This window comes from Siniperca chuatsi, linkage group LG4 (genome assembly GCF_020085105.1).
Source record: "Siniperca chuatsi isolate FFG_IHB_CAS linkage group LG4, ASM2008510v1, whole genome shotgun sequence".
Classification (NCBI taxonomy): domain Eukaryota; kingdom Metazoa; phylum Chordata; class Actinopteri; order Centrarchiformes; family Sinipercidae; genus Siniperca; species Siniperca chuatsi.
The window spans coordinates 17052623-17074896 of NC_058045.1; the positions used below are offsets into that span (position 1 = coordinate 17052623).

The 22274-nt window shown below is 37.9% G+C and overlaps 1 protein-coding gene across 4 annotated transcripts in view; it reads right to left on the reverse strand.

Moving 5' to 3' along the window:
• Positions 1 to 605: 605 nt before the first annotated feature.
• Positions 606 to 22274, reverse strand: part of lrrc4ca (leucine rich repeat containing 4C, genome duplicate a) — a 170785-nt gene continuing 149116 nt past the window's right edge. For 2 of the 4 annotated variants that reach the window (XM_044193821.1, XM_044193819.1), the window contains 2 exons: positions 20549 to 20622; positions 606 to 6273 (listed from right to left, as the gene is read on the reverse strand). In XM_044193821.1, the coding sequence (XP_044049756.1) occupies positions 4276 to 6222 (1947 nt within the window). In that variant the 5' untranslated portion in view covers positions 6223 to 6273; positions 20549 to 20622 and the 3' untranslated portion in view covers positions 606 to 4275. Of the gene's footprint in view, positions 6274 to 15331; positions 15377 to 20548; positions 20623 to 22274 lie in introns of those variants that run through there. The other 2 variants (XM_044193823.1, XM_044193822.1) reach the window with 2 other exon arrangements.

Genomic DNA, 22274 nt, shown 5'->3' on the forward strand with positions numbered 1-22274 from the left:
CTGATTCTGGTTTTATACTGATGCCATGTAACAACGCTTTAGATCAACACGTCCTCATACAATAAACATAAATATGGGTCATAATAAGCTGCTTGCACAGACGACCTATATGGCCGTATTTTTGGGGAGGACCGTCTGCTTTAGATTGTATGGCTATATCCATGTTAAAAAGGCATTATGATTGCATCGTTACCATTAATCTACATTTTCTAAAATGCTGTTGTGAAGCATGACAGCCATGTATTAAAAATAGGTATATAAAGATGGAATTACTCCCTCAAACATCCTTATTTTTTCCCCCTAATATTTATGATGAATGGAAACAGTCATAAATAAGTCATTATAATAAAATTTAATAATATAGTCAATTGGAATAAATAAATTATAGGTTTAAAAGAGTTATCATAATTTTGATCAATATTGGCATTACAGATAATTAAAAAGTAAAGTAAAAAAGCGTGTGAATGGAGGTGAAAAAAGACAATGACCTCAACTACAGCTTTGTCTCTTAAAAATGAGCCTTCCAATGTTCCACTGTTAAATCTCTATAACTATCTATCAACAGTATATCTCTGGCACATGATGAAAACAACAATCAGACAATACAGAAAAACAACAATAGTTTATTTTAACCATATTTTGTGTATGAACTACAAACTCTGGTCTCTATAATCGATCTCCATATCTTTAAAGGTCATGAAAGAATGCTTACATGAAAATCAATCTCTCATTCGTTTACATCATGTTTCTCTTTTTCACTTTTAGAACAGATTGTTGGCACATGTAAAATCAAAATTTATAAAATTTTGTTTTTGTTTTGTTTTATTCTCAAAATGTATTTTTTATATAAATCTACCACTAGAACAGCATTCAATCTCAGAAAAAAAGAAAAGAATGTGAAAAAAATCATATTGACCAAAAATATTTAGATATCTTACATACATGAGACAGCTTGACTAAAATGCAACAAATTTACGATTTAAGTTTTCAGACAATTTACCTCCAACTAAAGGCAAAAAGGGAAGTTGGTTACACTCTCTTATGTAAACTGAGTAGAACTGTGATCCACATCCCACCACTAGGAACTCAAATACAGATTAAATGACACACACCCAGGTCATTCTATGGTTTAAAAATGTGCCAAACTCCACAGAAGTGTAATTATGGGATAAATAGTGTCTGGGTGATGAAAAAAGCATGATATGGAGTAATCAATCATCTCATTCAGTCTGGACTAAAATTACTTGGGGACCTCATATTATTTAGGAATCTAATCTGTTGTGTGCAGCACATTCAAAGTGAATAAATAAAAATGTGTTTCAATCAAATTTACTGAACAAATCTCCAGAATTATCTTATCAAATTATTTTGAAACATACAGCAGGTCTCCATACTAAGTAGATACAATAACCTCTTGCATTTGCATCCAAAATGGTATCAAAGCTCCCATTAATAATATCCACTGCAGCCTCCATAATACTTAACCTGTAAGAGGAGGACAAATGTACATAAAAAACTAAATAAAATGATGCCGTTTCACACAGGACTATTTTTATCAAATGAGCTTCTGTATTAGGTGAAATATGGAAGGTAATTTGCTGTAGAGTTTTTATTTAACCAATTACAGACATGACAGACAGGTTATCAACATATATAATCTATGCAATTATTGTACTACGTATCACAGGAGGACCCCAGGTAATACTAATCCTGTGCGAATAGGGCTTTAGATTATTATCTTGTTGTTTCATTTAATTCTCTTTTCATATTCTAGTCAAGGGTTACTCAGATGAACTGCTACTGTATCTTATTTATTCTCTCTACTTGAAAAAAAGCTGAAGCATTAAGCTATGGGAAGTAGCCTATTTGTCTTTTAGGTTAAAATAGGTCTTTTGAGTTGAAAGCACTCACTCCAAGTAGACTTTAAAGGTGGTTGGAAAAGGTTAATAGTTATGTCCCGCTGATGACATTTTGTTAACTTGTCTTTATTCTCAAATGTGGGATAGTGAGCTAGCTAGTATAATTTAGAGTGGTTTTGACCAATGGAAGGCCAGGAGGTGGGCGCTATAACATGAATGGACCTATGAACATCTTCATCTTCATCTTCAGCTTGATAGTGTTTAACCAAATGGTGAAATGTGACAGTTTGAAACAAACTGAGCATACAGTTGGACGGTAACAATGTTGATTACGCAGCAGGAGTAGTTTGAGAAGTTTCTGTGGATGTGTTAATACTTTATTTCTGATGTGAAAACCACCATTGCCACCATTGGAATCCACTGTAACCACCGTGAATCCAAGCTGATCACACCATCTACTCTTTTTAAAATGGCAAATCATATACTTTTCACATACACCTTTCTAGCCTATAGAAGATGAGTGTTTGGAACTCACAACATACTGTGAAATTCGAGTACCACTTCCAGCATTAAGGTTAGTGGTGTGCATGGTGACTCCACAGAAAGTACATGCAACTATCTGTAACAGTAGTTTTTACGAGTAATTCTCCTTATATAATTACTTATTGTAACACCTTGATATAATGAAAACACAAAACTAAACTAAGCATGACAGTGGCCTCACCTTCTCATATTTTACTGTTAGGGAGCAAAAACTGCACTTATTTGCTAAAAATAAACCTGGGGCATCTCCATAAGTGCTGGAGCTGACAAATGTCTGCCTAACCGCTGCATTTATGGGGCCCGGCACCATTTTTCACATTGGGGACTTTGAAATGGTTTCCAGGGTATGGGCGCCTGCAGAGCTCTGTCCATCCAAAGCCCATTGGCATATCAATTAAAATGGAAATTGTGTTGTCGCTAAGGGAGAGGGAGAGAGGCAGGTGCAACCCAAACATCTGGTTGATGCCCGATCCCACACATTCACCTCTAAAGCCTCTCGCAGCATAAGCCCTGCCGCTCAGGGCCAAGTCCTGTGTTTGGCAGGGGCAAGGTGTGAATCTGGGGCTGCCAGGCACTGCCCATGTGGAAATCTGGCACACGGATGACAGGCAATGTCCTCAGACAGCTGTATAAAGGGTTTATGCTCTTTCTTCAGCTTGTCAATCTGCTTCTGACAGCACTCAGTCCTGCAGTACTGCAGATGAGGTAAGGGGTCTCAGCATGAAAAAGGTGGCTTCAAAGGAATTATCTTGATATGAAACAGTACAAAGCACCTTACGGTAAAGGTGAGACCATGATACATTGGAAGGCAGTGGACTTATTCCAGAAGAAGAGTTCTGATCTTTACATCTTTCCCTATTTTTTCAATCACAATTATGCTGATTCTAAAGTACCCATTAATGCTGGTCCTGTATTATGACCTTCAGAATCTAAATGGGTCTTAATGCAATTAATGGAATGTCCTCTATGATAAATAGAAGATATCTCAGAGAAGCTGGGAACTTGAGTCAAAACAAGTGGAGATTAGGGCTAAAATTATATTTTGTATATACATTAGAAACACAAAGACAAATGTAAGTTTCTTTCATAGTTAATCAATAGAATTTAATTTAACTAAAATGCACTTCTGATAGTGAGCCTCAACTTTTACAATAGCAGAATGCAGGGCATATTCCCCTCATTTAAGATCCTCAGTCCATTGATGACAGAGCAGAATGCCTAATATGTATATGACAGATATAATTAACAGTGAATTATGATCAAATTTCATCACTGACAGTTCTGTCACTCACTGTAAAATAATGAACAAGTGTTTAACTCATCTCAGTTACAGATGGTCACAAAAGATTTCATCACTTAATCCACAGCTGGAGAACTTCACTAATGTGCTCTAGATTCCTTTGATACCTGGGGAAAATGAGGTTACTATCTCATCTGATCTAAAGTCTGCAGTTTACCAAAAAAGAACAATAATTTGCTTCAGGAGTTTTTCTTCAACAGAAGTCTTCAAACAGAGTTTGAAAGCATATTAGTAAACCAATCCCGTGAAATGAGAGGAAGGAAAAAAATAAACATGAAATAAGTGCTGAAAAAATAATTGCAGAATACAGTTTTCTCTTGATTTAACCACAATAGCTTTTTTCTTAAATAAATAACTTCTGTTTTGTAAAGACACTTTTTGAAACAGTAGACATACCCTAATTCCCAAAGTCATTGAATAAACATCACCAGTCACTGATTTGCTAAACACACCGTGTTTCCAAACCTCTATGTTTGAGCCACAGTCCTCGCAACCAGTTGTCAGTAATGTCCAGTCAGTAATGTCTTTATGTAATTCCATCAGTTTTATAATGTCTCATTTTGAAAAAAAGTATTAGATTTGGGTCTCTTGTACATTGTCTTTTGAGCTGGCCCGGATTAGCAAAGGTTCGTGCGCTGAGCTGTGTATGGAGTTGATAGTGGAGGCATGGTTGTATGCAGTCTTATAGGTGTTATAGTGGTTGAGGTGCTCGTGCTCAAGAGGAGGCAGAGTCAGGTGGCCCTCCATGCCCGGGCCTCCCGTTACACAGTCCTCGTCCACATTTATGATCTCAATGGTGCGTGTGGGTGCGTGGTGGTTCTGCTGGTGGTGCTGTTTGCGCATCTTGTAGAAGATGATCAGCATGACAGCTGCCATGAGTGTGATTGCAACAAAGCAGCCAATGATGATCTTGGTCGTCTTCATTACCTCATCCAAGCCGTTCAGTGAGCCCTCCCCACCCAGCTCCGTGACAGGGATTGTGTAAGTCTTCTCTGTGGCACGGGTGGAAAGTGGGGTCCGAACTGTGGTGGTAGTTGTAGACGTGGGTGAAACAGACTCCCACATACCAGCAGAGGGGGTGGGGCCCACCTTCTGTTGCACAGTAGTTGTGAAGCCTTCATTATGTGGCGTTTCTATGGTCTCCACTGTCACTGTGGTGAAGTAGCTGAAGCTGCTGTTCTCTGTAGAGGACACATTGAGCGTGGCAGATGCTGTCGTGTTACCCGCAGAATTACTGACCATACATGTATATGTGCCTGTGTCCTGCATGGTAACATTGGTGAAGTTCAGAGTGCCGTCATTCAGCACAGAGATTCTGACCTTGTATGCACCGTGTGTCATGATGGAACCATTGGGTGTAATCCAGCTTACTGAGGTCAAGGAGCTGGCTCTGCATTTCAACTCTGCAGCGCTTCCCTCTGTCACATTTAGGTCTGCAGGAGGCTCCACAATAACAGGAGCATAACAGTGAAAGTAGTTCTGGTCCAGCTCGCCAATGTATCGTCCCTTATGGTGGGATGGTGAGCTGCAGCGGGCACAGCAGCTGGTGTTTGCTGGTACCATCTCCTTAAGCCACCAGCTTAGCCAGAGGATGTCACAGTTACAATTCCACGGGTTGTGGTGCAGGTGCACCCTCTCCAGGTGATGTAAAGGAGTGAAGAGATCATGGGGCAATAGGGTAAGGTTGTTATGGGCTAGATTGAGCTCCACTAGTGACTGCAGGTCATCAAAAGAGTTCCTTTCTATGGTCTGGATCTGGGCATGCATCATCCATAGCTTCTGCAAATGAATGAGCCCTTTAAAAGAGCCAGGTCGGATGACAGATAGCTGGTTCCCTGACATCTCCAGTTCATCCAGCTTCACCAGGGGAATAAGGTTGGGAATTTCCCTCAGATTGCACATTCCCAGATTTAAGTAGCGCAGATTGCTCAGCCCTTCAAAGGCCCCCTCAGATATGTAGGAGAGCCGTTTGAGCTCCCCAAGGTCCAACCGCCGTAATGAGGGCACTCTGTTGAAAGCATAGGAGGGAATGCTCTCTATGGGGTTATTCCTCAGCCAAAGCTCCTTTAGTTTGGACAGGTACTCAAATGCCCCGTTTGGGATAGTGGTGAGGCGATTATCAAAAAGCTCCAAGGTATTGAGGCTGGCCAGTCCATTGAAGGCTCCCAGCTCAATTTTGCGTATGTGGTTTTTGCTAAGCTGCAGGATCTCCAGATGTCTTAGGTGCTTGAAGCTGTCCACCTTTATGACTTGAATGAGATTTTCTTGCAAATTCAGGTAGCGTGTGTTGGTAGAGATGCCATCAGGGACATCCCGCAGGCCTCGCCGGGTGCAGATGACTTTGCTGAACTGGTTACTACAGGAGCAGACAGAGGGGCACGTCTGAGCACGTACCAGCCCTGCCACCACCAGCAGCTGGAGGGCCAGAAGCAGCACAAACAAAGGGTCGGACAAGGCCCGGTTCCACCTAGGACCTCGCATCATCTGCTGCTGCTGAGAGGAGGTCATCTTGTTTAACATTCATAATTCATTTACTGGTCTTCCACTCTTTGGAAAGAGGATTTGGGCTCACTGGAATGAAATGAGAGACAGAGGAGAGAAGAGATACATTAGATAATTGAATGCACAGCTGTAATGCATATTTCTCGTGTCACTTCTAATCATTACCACTGAAATAATTTTAATAATTCAAATTTGAGGGTTTTCACTGAAAGATATTTAGGTTTGTCTATCTGTTGCAGCCACTAATAATCACACATACACATACACTCAAACACACATGCATGCAACCTTGATGCTGTGCCTTATATCTGTTTCTGTTTCTGGGTGCACTGTCCTCCTCACACTCTTAATCTTAGTCACATAAAATAAAATCACAATGAAGCCGCCGACTTATGTGCTGTATCTCTGCAGAAGGAGGAGGGGAGGGAAGAAAAGCAGCTATGACTGCTGTGTTGTGTGATTTATATTTGAGACTGGGGGGACATAAATAATAAGAAAGCTCGCCACCCACCAGTCCTTCAATCGAGTCGAGATATCTGGAAACGTCTGATTACAAGTCACAGTTCCTCAAAGGCACGTATGTGACTGGAATGTCAAACAAGCAAGCCAAAATGGGCCCGGGGAATTTGTTTGTGTAACTCTTTATGAATCATGCCAGATGAAACTGTGGAAATACAAACAATGTATTCTTTGATTAAAATTTACTGTGTGCAAAAGAGATGGTGCTATGGCAGCCACGGAGTGTGACTAAATTCCGTTTATTTAATTGATTCAGTGTATGTTATATTCCTGTTTTCTACTCAATAATACCAGTATTCTTGATAGATGTTCATGGTTGTGCAGTGAAAAATGGTTAAAAAAGGTGCCATTCATATATTAGAAACATGAGACAGCAAAGAAAAACTGCAACTTGTGAAAGTAAAGCTAGTAATAAAAACTTTCACCATAAAGTGCAATTTAAATAGTGAGTTTTAAAAATGACCTGAATACATAATATACATATACGTAGAATGACCCTGGTAACAATAATTTAATTCACAAAGACAGCAAAGCAGTCTTAATCAATCATAAATCACTACAAGTGAACACCATACAGACCATATAGTACATCTATATTATTGAGATGGTGCATGGTTGAATCAACATGGTTGAATTAAAATCGCAGCAGATACCTCTTTTGGCTGAGAGTCATATAAAGACAGGAGAGAATAATTACATTCTACAACAAATTTAGAGAGGGGTTCAAATATTAAATGTAAATATCTAGCCCTCCTGTGGAAATACAGATCCATTAAGAGATAGCTTGTTACACTACTAACATGCTAATTACATAGCTTCAGTGTAAATATATTTTCATCAATTTATTGTTAAAGACTAGATTATAGCTGCAGTGTTCACTACCTAATACATATACTTACTGTTGTATGCAAATGCTGAGATGGGCATAACAACATCATCACTATTTGAGTAGTGCAATGACAGTCTCAACAACATTTTTGTTATCATATAGTTGTCAGAATTCATTCTTATATATTATTTTTCATCACTGTCATAGAAAGCTGGATTGTTTTTCATCTCTAAGTGAAAGACATGTAAACACTCTGGGAAGGTCGGAAGTGAGTCACAGAGCTAACACAGATAAAGCGAAACATTTATAGTCTCCAATCTACCTGACCTGAATGTTTTTGAATGTGGGAGGAAACTGGAGCACGTTCAGACAATCAATGTGAACGTCAAGAAGAAATGTGAACTTCGCATATAAAGAACTAGAATTACAACCTGCAGTGAAATGAGTGATAAACAGTGGCATATGTGTTGTTGAGCTACAAATAGCTACAGTAAATCTCAAAATTTGTCATAAAGAAAAGTCAGACTGTCACACAAATAAGTTTGAATCTCTAAATAATAATAATAAGTAATTATATGAGCTCTAAAATTATATGAGCTCTAAAAGACAAAGGTTCTCTTGGGATGTGTTTGATGAATAAAGTGAAACAGCCGTCATATTTAGATAAGGTAATCAAAAATAAACGTTATTTGTCAGTGAGTCAATTGTCACTGACACTGAGTTCAGAATACAAATTAACAAAATTTGAAAATGGTGTATGCCATTTAAAACTGGATAAGGGTTGCTGTAAATAGACTAGAATACTTTGTCTTTTCAGTGTTGATCTGGCAAATAATGCAGATGAAGACTTTAATGTGCTGACATGCACAAATAATGAAACATCATTAGCATGACAGCTGATTTCTGAACAGAATAGAATAAATCAGATACATAAATGCTGTTGTGGGATCACAGTATTTTCTGCATCTATACAGTATGTTCAACACACAGCCTAATCTGCAACAGAAAGCCCTTCACTTAAGAACGAGCAGGCTATTACTGTAACTACTGATTAATTGCTTGATTACTGACTCCATTAATTCTTCAATTACAAAATTCAAATTCCAAGCCGCCAAAGCCTGAGGGTGGAGAAAGAATGTGTTTTCATGCAGGGGACCAGGCAAATGTGACAGGGATCACACACCAGGCTGAAAATCACATCCCATTATGGCAGCTTCCGTTTGTTAGAAATTAAAGCCTTGCACTAAACAACTGACTATGATACAATCCACGGTACAATATGAGGCTTCTGCTTGCATGTTCTGCTGACCCTGTCAGAAGAGAGATATAATAAAAGTGAACATTTCCAGGAATATTTATGGTACACACTTGTGTACAATTTTTTTCAAGGTGAAATTCCATCAATAATATGACCAACTAGAAAATATGCTGAACAGTTTGGATTTGTGAATAACTATCCTTCGGATAAGGAATCCCTACATCTTATTCCACTATTTACTCATCGTCCTTTTTTGAAAAGAGATAAACAATGAATCAGCAGAACAGAATCCAAATTATGGCAGCAGAAAAGATGAAGTTGATTTATGAAGCAAAACAATGTGTCCTCACACTGACAATGAAAGCAGCAAAATTGGATTTACATATTGCGGTGAAGGAATTAGATTAAAAGAGATAAGGAAAATGAGATTAAGAAAAGAATGCATTTTCAAACTTTTGTCCTAACAGATTATGAACTGCCAGCTGTCTCTTTGTCTGATAGAGAGTACTAAAGCACAACCCAGATTAGCAGGACTGCAGACAATTGAAGAGCAAGATCTGCAACATTTCAGAATTATTTTCTGGTTTATGAAACAGAAACAACTCACACTGAATCCACATCTTATATGTGTCACATCAAAATATGCCATAATATGACTTCATAGGATACATATACATTCTATTAATCAGGACGCTATTTTAGTTAGAACTACCATACATATTATAATATGGATGCTAGAGTTCCTAAATGCTAAATGATCATTTAGTATTAGTACTTGATTATAAGGTAGCATGGATTACCTTCAATTTAGTGACCACTAATGAGGACATTTCTGAGTTTCCCACAACTTACTTTGACTTCTTATTAGTGTAGGCCTAGGTTCCCAAAAAGAAAAACTTAAATACTACAAACTACTTCTTGAGAACTTCTTTTGGATTTAACAGGGACATATAGCGGTGTGTCATCAGCATAAAAATAGAATAGAAATAGAATAGAAATAGTATTTATGTCTGAAATAGTTATGTTGCTAAATATGAAAATGTAAATTGAGACACATAGACTCATAGTTTAAATGAAGCTGAGTGTAAGTTCAATCAGGAAGACTTTTTATGCCTTTCATTCCATTTATTCACATCTCTCTCTCTCTCTCTAATCAGCTGATATGGGTGTATACTCTTTCAGTAACCAACCAGATTTTGCCACAATCTATAATCACAAATCTTTTTCTCTGTTGACAAAATAGTGCATTTTCATAACAGTTACTTGCAGTAACCATGTAGCCTGGTATGAATCAATTACTATACTGAAAGCACTTCCAAATTTGCCTGTATGGAATCTTGGGTGCACCAATTACTCCTTACATCAGGGTGTAGTTACATCAACCAGCTCTTCACTCCTTTTCCCAAAAACCCTACCTGAGGATCTGCCATCAGACCACTTAAAGGTAACCAATGGGATTTAACTTTGGCAGCCATAGAAACAAGATACTCATCTTTTTGCATGACACAACTAATCAATACTCATTCTGCATAGATATAACAGCTGTCTTGCTGATATTGCTCAACTCTCCTTCTTACCCAGAAAACGTACACACAGTACAATGGGAGCACTTTCCAGTCTTCACACCAGCTACATCTATACAACATATAACAGATACAGATAGATGTTGATTCTTCCCTGAGCAGGCCATCACTTTTTGATATTCTGTAAATCATCCATGTTAAATTCATGCAAACTATCTGCATTAGGAAGAACCTGTGAGTTAATCACCTAAAGCACTGACCCTATATCCTACCATGATTTCACAAGTGGTGGACATCTATTCAGCTAGTCATGTGTGTCTCTATGTTATTAATATTATAAATGTATTTTAGATAGATATTTAGCTTTTATAAGTCACATGTTTCATCATACCATTCTTTTTTTTTTTTTTGGCTGAATGCACAGCTGGAATTCTGTAGCTGGTTTCACATTGTGCTGCACAGCAGTTTACGCTGGGTCCTGCTTCCATCCATTTTCATGAGTACAGTAATTCTGGAGTCTGTATCGTATTTTTGCATTATAAATTAGCCAGAAAGGGCAGAATGAATTATTCAACACAGCTATAGGAAATTCTAGTGGGGCTAAAGCCCCCTAAAATAGGTCTGGTGACGCCACTGCTTAGCAAAAAACACTGAGTGATTTTCTTCTGCTCTCTTTCCATAGTCAACAAACATTTCCTGTCTTCAGTCTTTACAAACACATGCATGGCTTCATTGTGGAAAGGTGGGGAGAGTGAGAGGGGATTTGCCTAAGGCTTTCTTCACTCAGTTAATGCTTGAGTGCCTGCTGATTATGAACTTTTTGGTTCATAAGAGTGTTCAAGAGTGACTGACAGAAGCTCTGTCTTTCACACTGCATGGCATGGGGGGGGGGGGGGAAATGGGGGCTGATAATGAGAGTGAGAGAAGTGTGTGAAAGAGGAAGGTCGGCATGTATGAGAGAGAGAGAGAGAGAGAGAGAGAGAGAGATTAATGAGATATAAATCAAATCAGGTCACTTCTTGATAATGCCAGCAATCTTGCAACAGCTCCAAATATAAACCAGAATCCTTTATGGATTCCACTGTGGGAGGGAGACCCACTGCATCCATTACAAGCCTTCCCCTCTTTTCTTTCTCTCCTGTATATTTTTGCCATGTAGTCATATTTTCAATACAGTGTTTTGTCACTTAACCAGTACATTATGTTTTCACTCGGGTAAAGACAGGACACGACATCCTCCCCTTGAGCCATTGTCAGGGACACTTGTGTTAATATTTTAATGCTGAAAACAGTGTGTCACTCAGTATGCCTCAACTGCTTTGCTTCTATATTTGTAATCATTTTTAAAATTTATTTCTTTGTCTTCTAGATGACACATTTTTTCAGCCTTTCAATCTAATTGAAAATATCATCACGATTATGCATAAATGTCACTGATTGGTTTTCTTCACTGACAACAGCTAAAATTACTTCTATGAGGCTATGAGGTAAAAGATACTTTTATTTCTCTATTATTTATGTGTCTATATTTATAATACTCCATCTGTTTTGATTATTGGAATTTAATTTATTTATTTGTCTCTGTCTGTTTATAATACTTCATAATGAGTTAATTTAAAGCCTGCAGCATACTGACCAGTTGTACAAAAGTAATTTATTTCAAATTACCTCCTGCAGCCCTCTATCAACAACATATATCATTTTTTCTTTAGGGGGATTTCAGTAATTGATACACAGCAATAAGCAACAGGCATTGGGGGCTAACACGAGGCTTTCTCATAAAAAGCATATGTTAAGTTCTTTTCACATTCACACAAACTATTAATACTTAAGTCAGTGTTTTTTCTGCAGATAACCTCACTCACAAAACACCAACCACCTACATGCATAAACACATCAGCAAACTTGCTTAGCAAGCTGTATATTATCTGTAGATGATTACTGGATATTCACTAATTAGCCACCAGACTATTGCAATTATTTAGTTATTTTGGTTTGGTTAATAGTTCTAAGTACTTTGAGTGTGGTTTCCAACAAAGAACTGCATACAGATACGCTACAGTGTTTTCATTTGATACAGGCATTCAGAGTCACAGAAGGGATATACTTGTCTTTTCCATGTGTCATTGTTTTAGGCTAGTATACAGTATAGTATAGCTTGTATATAGCACAGCTACAAAAAAATGTCATATTCTTATAGTTTTTCCATAAATATCAAACTTGTTTAGAGTAAGTTCAATTTCTGACACTGCAGAAATATGATAAGGTACCAAATGCTGTCAAATTAGAATTTCAAATTCATTAACAGTAATATCTGAACCTTTCAGGGCCATCCATGACCATTGTTTCCTGTTAGACCACTGTTTGACCAGTGTGTAACTGAGCTGTTTATGTATAATCTGGAAATTTTGATTAGTTGTTCTCTTTTTTCTCTATTTTTGCACTGTCCAGTTTGTATCTGACTATTAACTGTCTCTCAGTGGAGTTTCACAGTTGAATCAATAAAAATACAGATCAATGCACTGAGTGTTCAGGGATGTTGAGAGAAAAAACTGAAGATGGTCATACTGTAGCTGCTTTTCAGTGTCTTTTGTTTTAACCAGCCAAGTGAAACAGACAAGCAGAGTACTTTGAATTGGTGCTAACTGGCCAAGTGAGACAAACTGACAGCTGCTCCCCAGCCCACAGCCTGACATTCTTCCACTCTCATCCATAACAAGATGGTGAAATAAATTTGATTCATCTAGCAAACAGTGATTCAACCAGCAATCCCTGCATGAAAATGTATTAGGAAGTTACTGTACAAATGAATCAGCCCCCATTTAGAAAGTTACCCTTTTGTGAAAATATGTCACAACTTTAACAAAAGTGCTTCTGTATACAGTGAAATGTTGTCATTTAGATGCTCTGACTGGGGAAAGGGGGTATATGAATAGTGCATTGCGATCTGGAGGTAAAAGGGCAGAGACAAACTCCAACAACAAACAAGTTGATACAAAATAATAAAAAAGAAAAGACATAGGTTACATACAATGTTAATAAATATTCAGTAAATATCACTAAAGCCCAATCTGGTAAGGAATTATTTCTCTAGGGTAGGTTGGGTAATTTCAATTATACACTCACTTATCAATTAATCCCATATGTGTGTGAATTTTCTCCTGTTTCTTGATAAACTAATTGGTCCTCTCATAAATCCAGTCCACACACGTTGTATATTTAAGTGTACTTCTGAGGTTCTGTGCTCCAGGTGCTGTTTTTCCTGTTATTTGCTTCATCCTCTCAATTCACAGTTCGATTTTTGAGTGATCATGGAAGAAGCAGAAAAGGTTTTTGCCAGCTCATTAACATCAACACCCCGTCCTAATTGGAAATGTATACAATGAAGGAGGAAAAGAAGAGAAAAAGCCATTAGAAGAGCAAGACACAAGCTCATCTAATGAGCTGTTGTAACATCAGCTACAAGTAAGCATTCTCTCTCAGCTAGTCTGCCTGTAAATTATTTTATGTGTCGTGTGTACACCTATATCTTTTTTTATAACTTTAAGGAGTTTTGCATTTGTAAATACATATACACATATGCACACATAAATATCCCTCCCTACTGTAGTGTAAGAGCACACTCAAAAGGAAAGGACAATGAAATTAGGCAAATTGAGCTACACACATTTAACATCACCTCACAGTCCCCTTCTTACTGTAAAAGCATTGAACTGGCATTCAAAAACAGCCTTCAGAAATAGTTTTAAAACAGCATGGGACAACAGGACTTTGCCTTTGCCTTTATTTCTTGTCTTTATTACAGTGTAGTAGATATAGATAGGAAATCAAAATCAGACATACTTTATTGATCCCCGAGGGGAAACTCTTTCGTTACAGCTGCTCACTATCACGTCAAAGCACACAGGAATAGAAGTACTAAGCAAATCAAAATATAATACACTATAATACAGCTAAGATAAGTTAAGTTAATGTGGGAGAGAGAGAGAGTGGTATAGCATGCAATAAGGGTCTCCAGCCAGACGTCAACCTGGAATGTTGTAGTTATGTGGTATGCATTTTAACCACTTGGCCACCTCCAAGCAGGCTTACTTTTAATGATCACTGTCTTACTAAACAGATTTTCTACACGGTTAAAACACAAATCCATAAATCAGTTGGATACAAATGGTAGTAGGGATCCATTTGGCCATTACCCAGTAACAACATTTTTGCATATTTCTCAACTTGGATTCTCAACCCCTTGGAATATTAATATAATGTGAATGTGCCTTTATTTGTATTTCTGTGTCATTTTCTGTATAACAAAGGAAAAATCTTTTTTGCAAGCTTTGACAATGGAGACAGGGAAGCTACAGCTGAAGCTCGCAGGCAACTGGAAACCCAAATATTTTTGTTGAACCAAATCTAAGTAATGGGAATCATTAAATTAATTAAAGATCGCCTCCAGACATGTTTTAGACATAAAAAAATACTCTGCTTGGAATAATAATTTGCGTCTGATCTGTTTTCTTTTTCACAAAAAAAGTTAAATTACGAATATAAATTCTTAAAATTACATTTACTCCTTCTTTATTGAAAAACCCAGAATCTATATGAATTTATATATAGTTAATTTCAACAGTTTAACTAGACACCAGATGTCTCCTATGGAATAATCCATTGAAAGGTTTCAAGTTTTCACATTAGTTTTCACTTGTGTAAGTTTGATACTGTCGTAAGGCGAGGTGCTATATGGAGGTATGTGGACCCAAAAGCAGATGACGAGGAAGCAGTCTCAGGGTGAAGTAGCCGGATGACTACCGAGTTTATTGTGGGGTGGAATGCAGGCATGTACAGGCAGAGGTGAAAGCAGGGGAGTGAGTCCAAGGTGGAAAACACAGTTCACAAAGGAGCAGCCAAAATCCAAAATCCAAAATCCAAACCACAAATCCAAAATCACAAATCCAAAATCCAAACAAGGTCCACGGGAGAACAAAGAATCCAATACAAACTTACAGTCAAGGCTTGGCAGGAACAACACCATGTGTACAACAATGATCCGACACAGAACAAAGAAAAGACCAAGACTAAATACCCTAGGGGAGGTGAGATAACAAGACACAGGTGCAAACAATCAAGGGAGGACCAACAATCAAAACTGGAGGGAAAACACAGACAGGAAGTAAAAACACAAGACACACAAGGGAAAAAGAATACTACAAAATAAACCAGGAAGTGACAACACCAAACTACCACAGATACTGGACCACAACTGGCTTCAAACTCTATATATTCATCACTGTGCACAGTGAAGGTCAAACATCCAAGTGACTTAACAATAAGCAAAACTCATTTTTCAGTGGTGGGGGACTTTTGAGTTTTGAGCCCTGTCTGAATGAAGAAGCACAATCTTGTTAAGATTATCTAACATGAATGAACTGCACATAATTCACAGAAATACTGAAGACTGAAACTGAACTGAAAGTGCTTTGTTATTTGCACTTTTTCCAATGTGTGGGTTAAGTTTAGGCTGTGAGTAACAACTTTTTGTCACCTCATAAAGTACCTTTAATTTTCTGTCTCTACAAGTTCCCTCAGTGCTTCTTTATGCAAACATACAGTATCTTGCTGTTTACAATGACGAATCTTTCTCTATTTTTGAATGAGGCCATTGTTGGCGATGATGCTTTACTTGTGAGTCAACGTGCCAGTATCTGCTAGAGAGAGTGGTGTGTCATCAGAGCATGTTGAGGATGGTGTATCATTACTGCAGGGCACCACATTTGCTATTCAGGTGCGGGCCACTTCTACACAGTAACAGAGCAATTGGCCTCCCCCTCAGTCAGAGGATGACCCCGGAGGGACACATTTTCCTGATAAATGAGCTGCTGTAATTTCAACTGGCCTCTTTGGACAGAGGTGCCCGACCAGGAGCTCGTTTAGTGCCGCTGGCCTTGAAAATACATGCAAGGATATGTACACATGCGTATCTGAGCTGGTCCACTCACACCCAAGTACAGACATGCACATGCACGAATAATGTCCATACAGTAGAGCAAGTGCCTAACTAGAAACAACCATGGTGTGATTGCTATGATTTCTAATTAAACTCAGTCCTTCCTGCACAACGTTTTGATTCCCGTTATTCCTGAAGAGTACAAAAAAAGGATTTGCACCAACTGCACAGATTTTCAACAGGAGGTGTGTATCTATGTGAGAGCGTGTCTGTGGTGTGTGCTTTTAGCATGTGCAAATTTTCACAAGCTGTATATGTGACAGCCTTCTTGTTTCACAGTCAGCAGTGTGTTGGCGGTGGGGGCTTTTGGGTGACAAGAGGTATTGATAAAATCATTCTTCACCCTGTGAACATTTTGGAGAGGCTGTGGGCAGAAAATGGCTGCTAACTACTCTTCAAGAATGTAGGATGAAGGAGTCTGTCTGTAATACTGCTGCCACTCCAGTGTCTGGTTGAGGTCAGGGTTAGCATGCATCACTCTGAGTCTGACCGAGCCGTGCAGAAGTCATTCTGAGGCTGTGAACCCGGACATCCAGGCAGCACAGTCTCCCTGTGATTGAGTTTGGGCTTGAGAGAACATGTGAGATAAGAGGGAGATAGCATACTGATGATATCTACTAACCAGAGGCAAATCCGGAGGCTACAGTGTCAGAAAATATAATAAAATTAAGAGCCTGTTAAGACTGAATGTGTGAATTAATTCATTGGGCTTTGAGTTTAATTGTTGTACACTTATAATCCTTTTGTACTGACACAGTCCAGCAGCAGCCTCATGACTGATTAACAAAATCAATAACTGTTTTGGTTTTATGGTAAGACACAGAGCAGAATTATACCACTGCAATGAGTCAGTGAATTAAAAGAGCAGAACTGGATGTCTGGACAAACACTACACCTCTGTTTGCCTTCTCTGAACACTGATTTTAACATCTTTTCAGTGTTGACATCTTCAGGGACACATGCTCGTAATGTTTCCTTGATTGATGAAGCTCAGCTCTACAGAGGGTCTGCTAAGAGAAGGCTATTGACATTAAGAAAAGCAATAAGTAGAACCAAATGTCAAATAAAATGTGTTGGATGCATCTTGTTATGGTAACAATGAGAGTGGGGGGACCTCTGGTGGTTTGGAAACATGTCATTACAATAAAGAATTCTTTACAGCAAATAGAGGTGATTCCACCAATTCCATCATTCATCTTGATTTATCTGAATGAACACACATGGATGCTTGAGGGTGAAATTTATTATTTAATTATTATTAAATAATTTAAGTATGATAAGAAATACATAAAAATTGATTTTCAGCTTTGGCATTTTAGGCTTGGAGTTCTGTGTTGTGTGTGTGTTTGTTTGTGGGTGTGTGTTTGTCACTAAAAATGCCAGTAAATAGACTGTGTGTCTAATCAGGGTTTAGCAAGTTTTACTTATTACACTCATATTTTTGAATGCTGGAAGATAATGGGATTTGTATAAAAGATTATTTTCTTTATTCGATTCGCAATAATACCAATTTTGTTTCTCTTACTGATTAGATACACCCAAGAAAGAACATATATAAAAGAATGTTTGACACCTTGCAGCTTCTCAGCTCTGAATGCTGGATCTCTTTTTTGTTCTAGAGGACGACACTGCCGTTAAAATGTTTCTAACCACAATTTTGGATTAGAACTTAACCATCAAACTTGGACTGAATAACAGGATAAGAGAGAAAAAAGAACAAAAGCCTAGAAATCTTATCATACTATTGTATATTTATATGCCCTCTATATACCACCTATAATTTTATAATCTTTTTTAACAAATTCTACCACAAACAATACAATTGTCATAACACTTTACAATATATTGATATTATAATTAAATACTTTGTTTCATATCAGGCACCTGTTACCTTATTTCCTCTTCCCTTTACAACAATCTGCTTCATATTCATATACACACACTATCCCGGTGTGGAGATGCTCGCAACCACATTTCAAAGGCATATTCACAGAAGTAATGGAGAGAAGAGAGAGTGATGCTCGTTTTACCTAACAACACTATCACTTTCTGCAGCTGTAAAGGAACATAGGATATTAAATTACAAGACTATCTTTGTCTGATTTTGTTTTAATCAATCAGATTGTTTTATAATTAAATTTATGCCAAGATTAATGCAAATAACAGTGAAGCTCAGATTCAGAAAACACAGAGGGCCTCTGTAAGGAGGCGCATTATAAAGTTATAGTCCTGTGATAAAGGAAGACTAATTACGATGTTTTACTTTCAATAACACATCGCCACATGTAAATCCATACACTTGAGAACATATATGTCACTAGCTGTTTTTCTGAAACTTGTTGCCAAAGGAAAAGGCTAAAGGAAAAAAAACCCCATGTGAATTGATTCCAATATCATTTCCATGAAGAAACCCAATCTCCTACTGGGGTGGATATAAAGGATGGATAAAATAAGAGAAACACCACATGAAAAGGAGCTTTGAACTAAGTGACTCACAAAAGCAACAATTCATGTGAGTTATATCAAATAAGTTGAATGACATTTAGCTTTAAAAGAGGTCTGACAACCATCACTTTTATATGTGAGTTTCCAAAGGGAACTCTTAGTTCCCTCGTGTTGAGGTCAGATAGTCAGGGCCTGATTTGCCTCTGCATTGCCCATAAAAACTAATAATAAAAATAATAAATAATTTACTGTGGCAGGGATAATAGACACAAAAATTATGACAACATATGGCCAACACAGACAAACAGCATTATCAGCCTAGAGGAACAGTGGTTGCAAGTAAAAGCTCCCTGACACTGTGACAGTAGTTCACACCAAGTAGAGCAAATGTGTAGTGGAAGTTACATGCATGAGTTGCAGCAGGGCTGTTCACACCAGAGGCGTATTTCTGTGTGCAGCCCTCTTTGAGAAGAAAAAAAATATCAAAACCTGACACAAAGGTGAAATGTCTTGTGAAAATAGACTTCCTACAGTGTGAGCAGAGGTACCAGCATAGAAACACTGCGGAGAGTCATAAAGTTCCTCTTCTTTCCCCATCGGTGACTTTACATCCTACTTTCTTTCCATTTTCTCTACAGACTTACTCATGCATCAAAGCAGCCACATGTCATTTCTCATTTAGTGCCGTGCAGTGATTGAGTAAAGCCTGTGAGACCTATGAATCTCTCCCTGTCCTTGTCAAATAATTTCTAAACATTTAATTCTTCAGAGAGTGGATATTCATTTGGTATTTTACAAAAATAACAGTAATTTCTTTGTTTTAAATGGTGTATTTTTTTGTGTATAAGATGTACCTTATTTTTAAAGTCCATTGCACTCAGCATTACCAGAACTATAGCTGGAGGGTTATCAGCTGTATGCGTGACAGTGTACATCTGCTACATACAGTAATGGAAATCATAATTACAGCTTAAAATGCAAAGTTATTGCCTCACCAATTAATCAACACAGTTGTGACAAAGACTCAACAAAAACTTTTCTACTGTTCTACTGTCTCTCACGAAGTTACTATACAAAGTATTCTGGCCTTGGATAAAAACAGTTTCAGTAGCCTCGTCATTCTGTATAAGCTTGTATTCAAGGCTAATACAAAAAGACACATAAAGAGCAATAAAAAAAGTCTAAAATAGTCTGATAGCTGTTGATAGATAGTTGTTGTTCCATCAACTAGATGGATTTACATCTGGGAAAAGACAAATGATGCCCAAAATATACCCACAATACTATTCCCACGTTATTCATGATTGTGAATGTGTAATGGTATGGTTAGCCACCCCACTAAATCCTTTTCATGATCCTGGAGGCTAATCCCAGGATGCACGGGGCAGAGGGCAGAGAAACATGTTGGTGATTTATAGTTTCAAATTTACGAGAATTAGACACCTTCGGACTGTGCTGTGTTTCTACAATGTACCAGCAGTAGTTTGCCGAGATAATAAGGATGATGTATCCACATTGAAATTGTTACGCTCTTCTCTGCAGCTCTGTCTAAAATGGCTGAATATGATTTGGTCAAATGTATGAAATAGAGTATGTTATTTGTACCGTATGTCACATAGTTGGGATTTTGATTGAGCACATACATTTCTGACATGACAAACAAAAAATGTTTTTATTTTTCTCTTTCTTTTTCTCTTAACACATTAGATCACCTCTGCACATGTCCTGCTGATCAAGGTTAAGCTTCTGGTTCTGTCTAATTAATTTCTTACCTGCCAATTCAATCAGAGTTCCAAGCAGTTCTGGTCATCCTTATGTTAACTTCCAATCCACTGTAAAGCTGTCTCTGCAAATACAAGGGGCAAACTGTAAGAATACCTTAAAACAGATAACAGATTTACAATGATACAGTTTGTGGCCACGCAGTTTCATGGGCTCCATGGAATACAGCCCATGAATAATGCACTGTTTTTGAAAGATTATGATGTATCTACTCAACTACAAAAAATGCATTTCTTTTTAAACCCCCAGGATAGAGTACATCTAATTCAAAATTCTCTTTACTGTTTCTAAATAATCATTGAGTCATCTTGTTAGTTTTCCTTTCTACCACTTCCTCAGTATTCTCTGCTGATGCTGATATTTTAGTGCCTTTGAGAACCTCTATCTAACAAGAGGAGCTTTAGAGTATGCTACTGTAACTCGGAAGAGCTCATTCCCCAGGGACAAGGGGACAGTCAAAGCCATAAAGCCTCACAAACACACACACATGTGTAGCCTGAACACAGAAAGACACATACAAACAACATAGAGGACAGACCCTGCTGAATAAATTACAGGGGGGACAAAAGCAAACGGAGATAAAGCTATCCATCTTTCCCACAAATCCATTAGTGCAGTGCAGGAACTGTGAGTGCAAATAAGTGTGTGTTTGATGCGCAGAAACATTATTCTGTGGGCCTAACATGACCGCAACCTTTGTTTTAAGATAACGTTTTGCCTTCTTCGTCTCATTTATGTAGCATTGCCAGTGAGTACTGTTTTCACTGTTTACAGTTGCATTACACCCAGATGACCAGCAGCTAATGGCCATAAAGCAGTGCAAACGTACTGTATCTTGACCCATCTAATGGGCTTCTGATGACAAAACAGAATAGAATAGAATTAAATGGAATATGCTAGCCAGTTGGAGTGGAATGGAAACGTTTTGCGAGAGCTGTATTTATAGTAAGTCTTTTGGTGTGAGTCCAAGACAATTCTCAAGTCAGTCTGAAGTCCTAGAGGGCAAATCAAAATTAAGTCATAGGTCTTGATTTGTTAATGGGGATAGATATCTTTAAAAACGCAAATGTTAAAGTAAATAGTGCATTTGTTTGGGACTATTTTCAGGCACAGGTTTGGTCCTCTAGTGAGTATTTAAGGCTGCAGGACAGTGTATGTGGGACTGACTAAAATAAACTACAGTGCTCATGTTTATCTAAATAAGGGGACATGTCACCCATTGTGATAGTGTGGCTCACTGGTGTGTTTTTTTTAAATAGTTTTTGGACAACAATGGAGGTCACAGAGGTATAAACTACAGTATATCAGGCTTTGGCTAATCAGACAATACTTGTTAGTACGAACAACTCAATGTTGGTTTTCATCTTTTTATAAGATTTGTTGATATTAAAGAAAATATAGAATATCACCAGACTCATCTGTTAACTTCAGTCCAAGTCTCAAGTCTCCAGTATACAGCTCTGAGTTCTGCTACTATGGTATACATACATGGACATAAAACAAAGGTACAATGACAGCATTAAATAAGACAAAATTGTTCAAAAGCTGCAACATATTTACAAGATGACCTGATAATGTAACATTGTAAAACCACATGAAGTGCAGCACTGTAAGTTGAGGAACTATCCAATGCTCTCTTAAACTTCACTAAGAATGACAAATTATGCCCACAGACAGCGATGATAGATGTGAGCTTTGCCGTTGTAATCATTATCA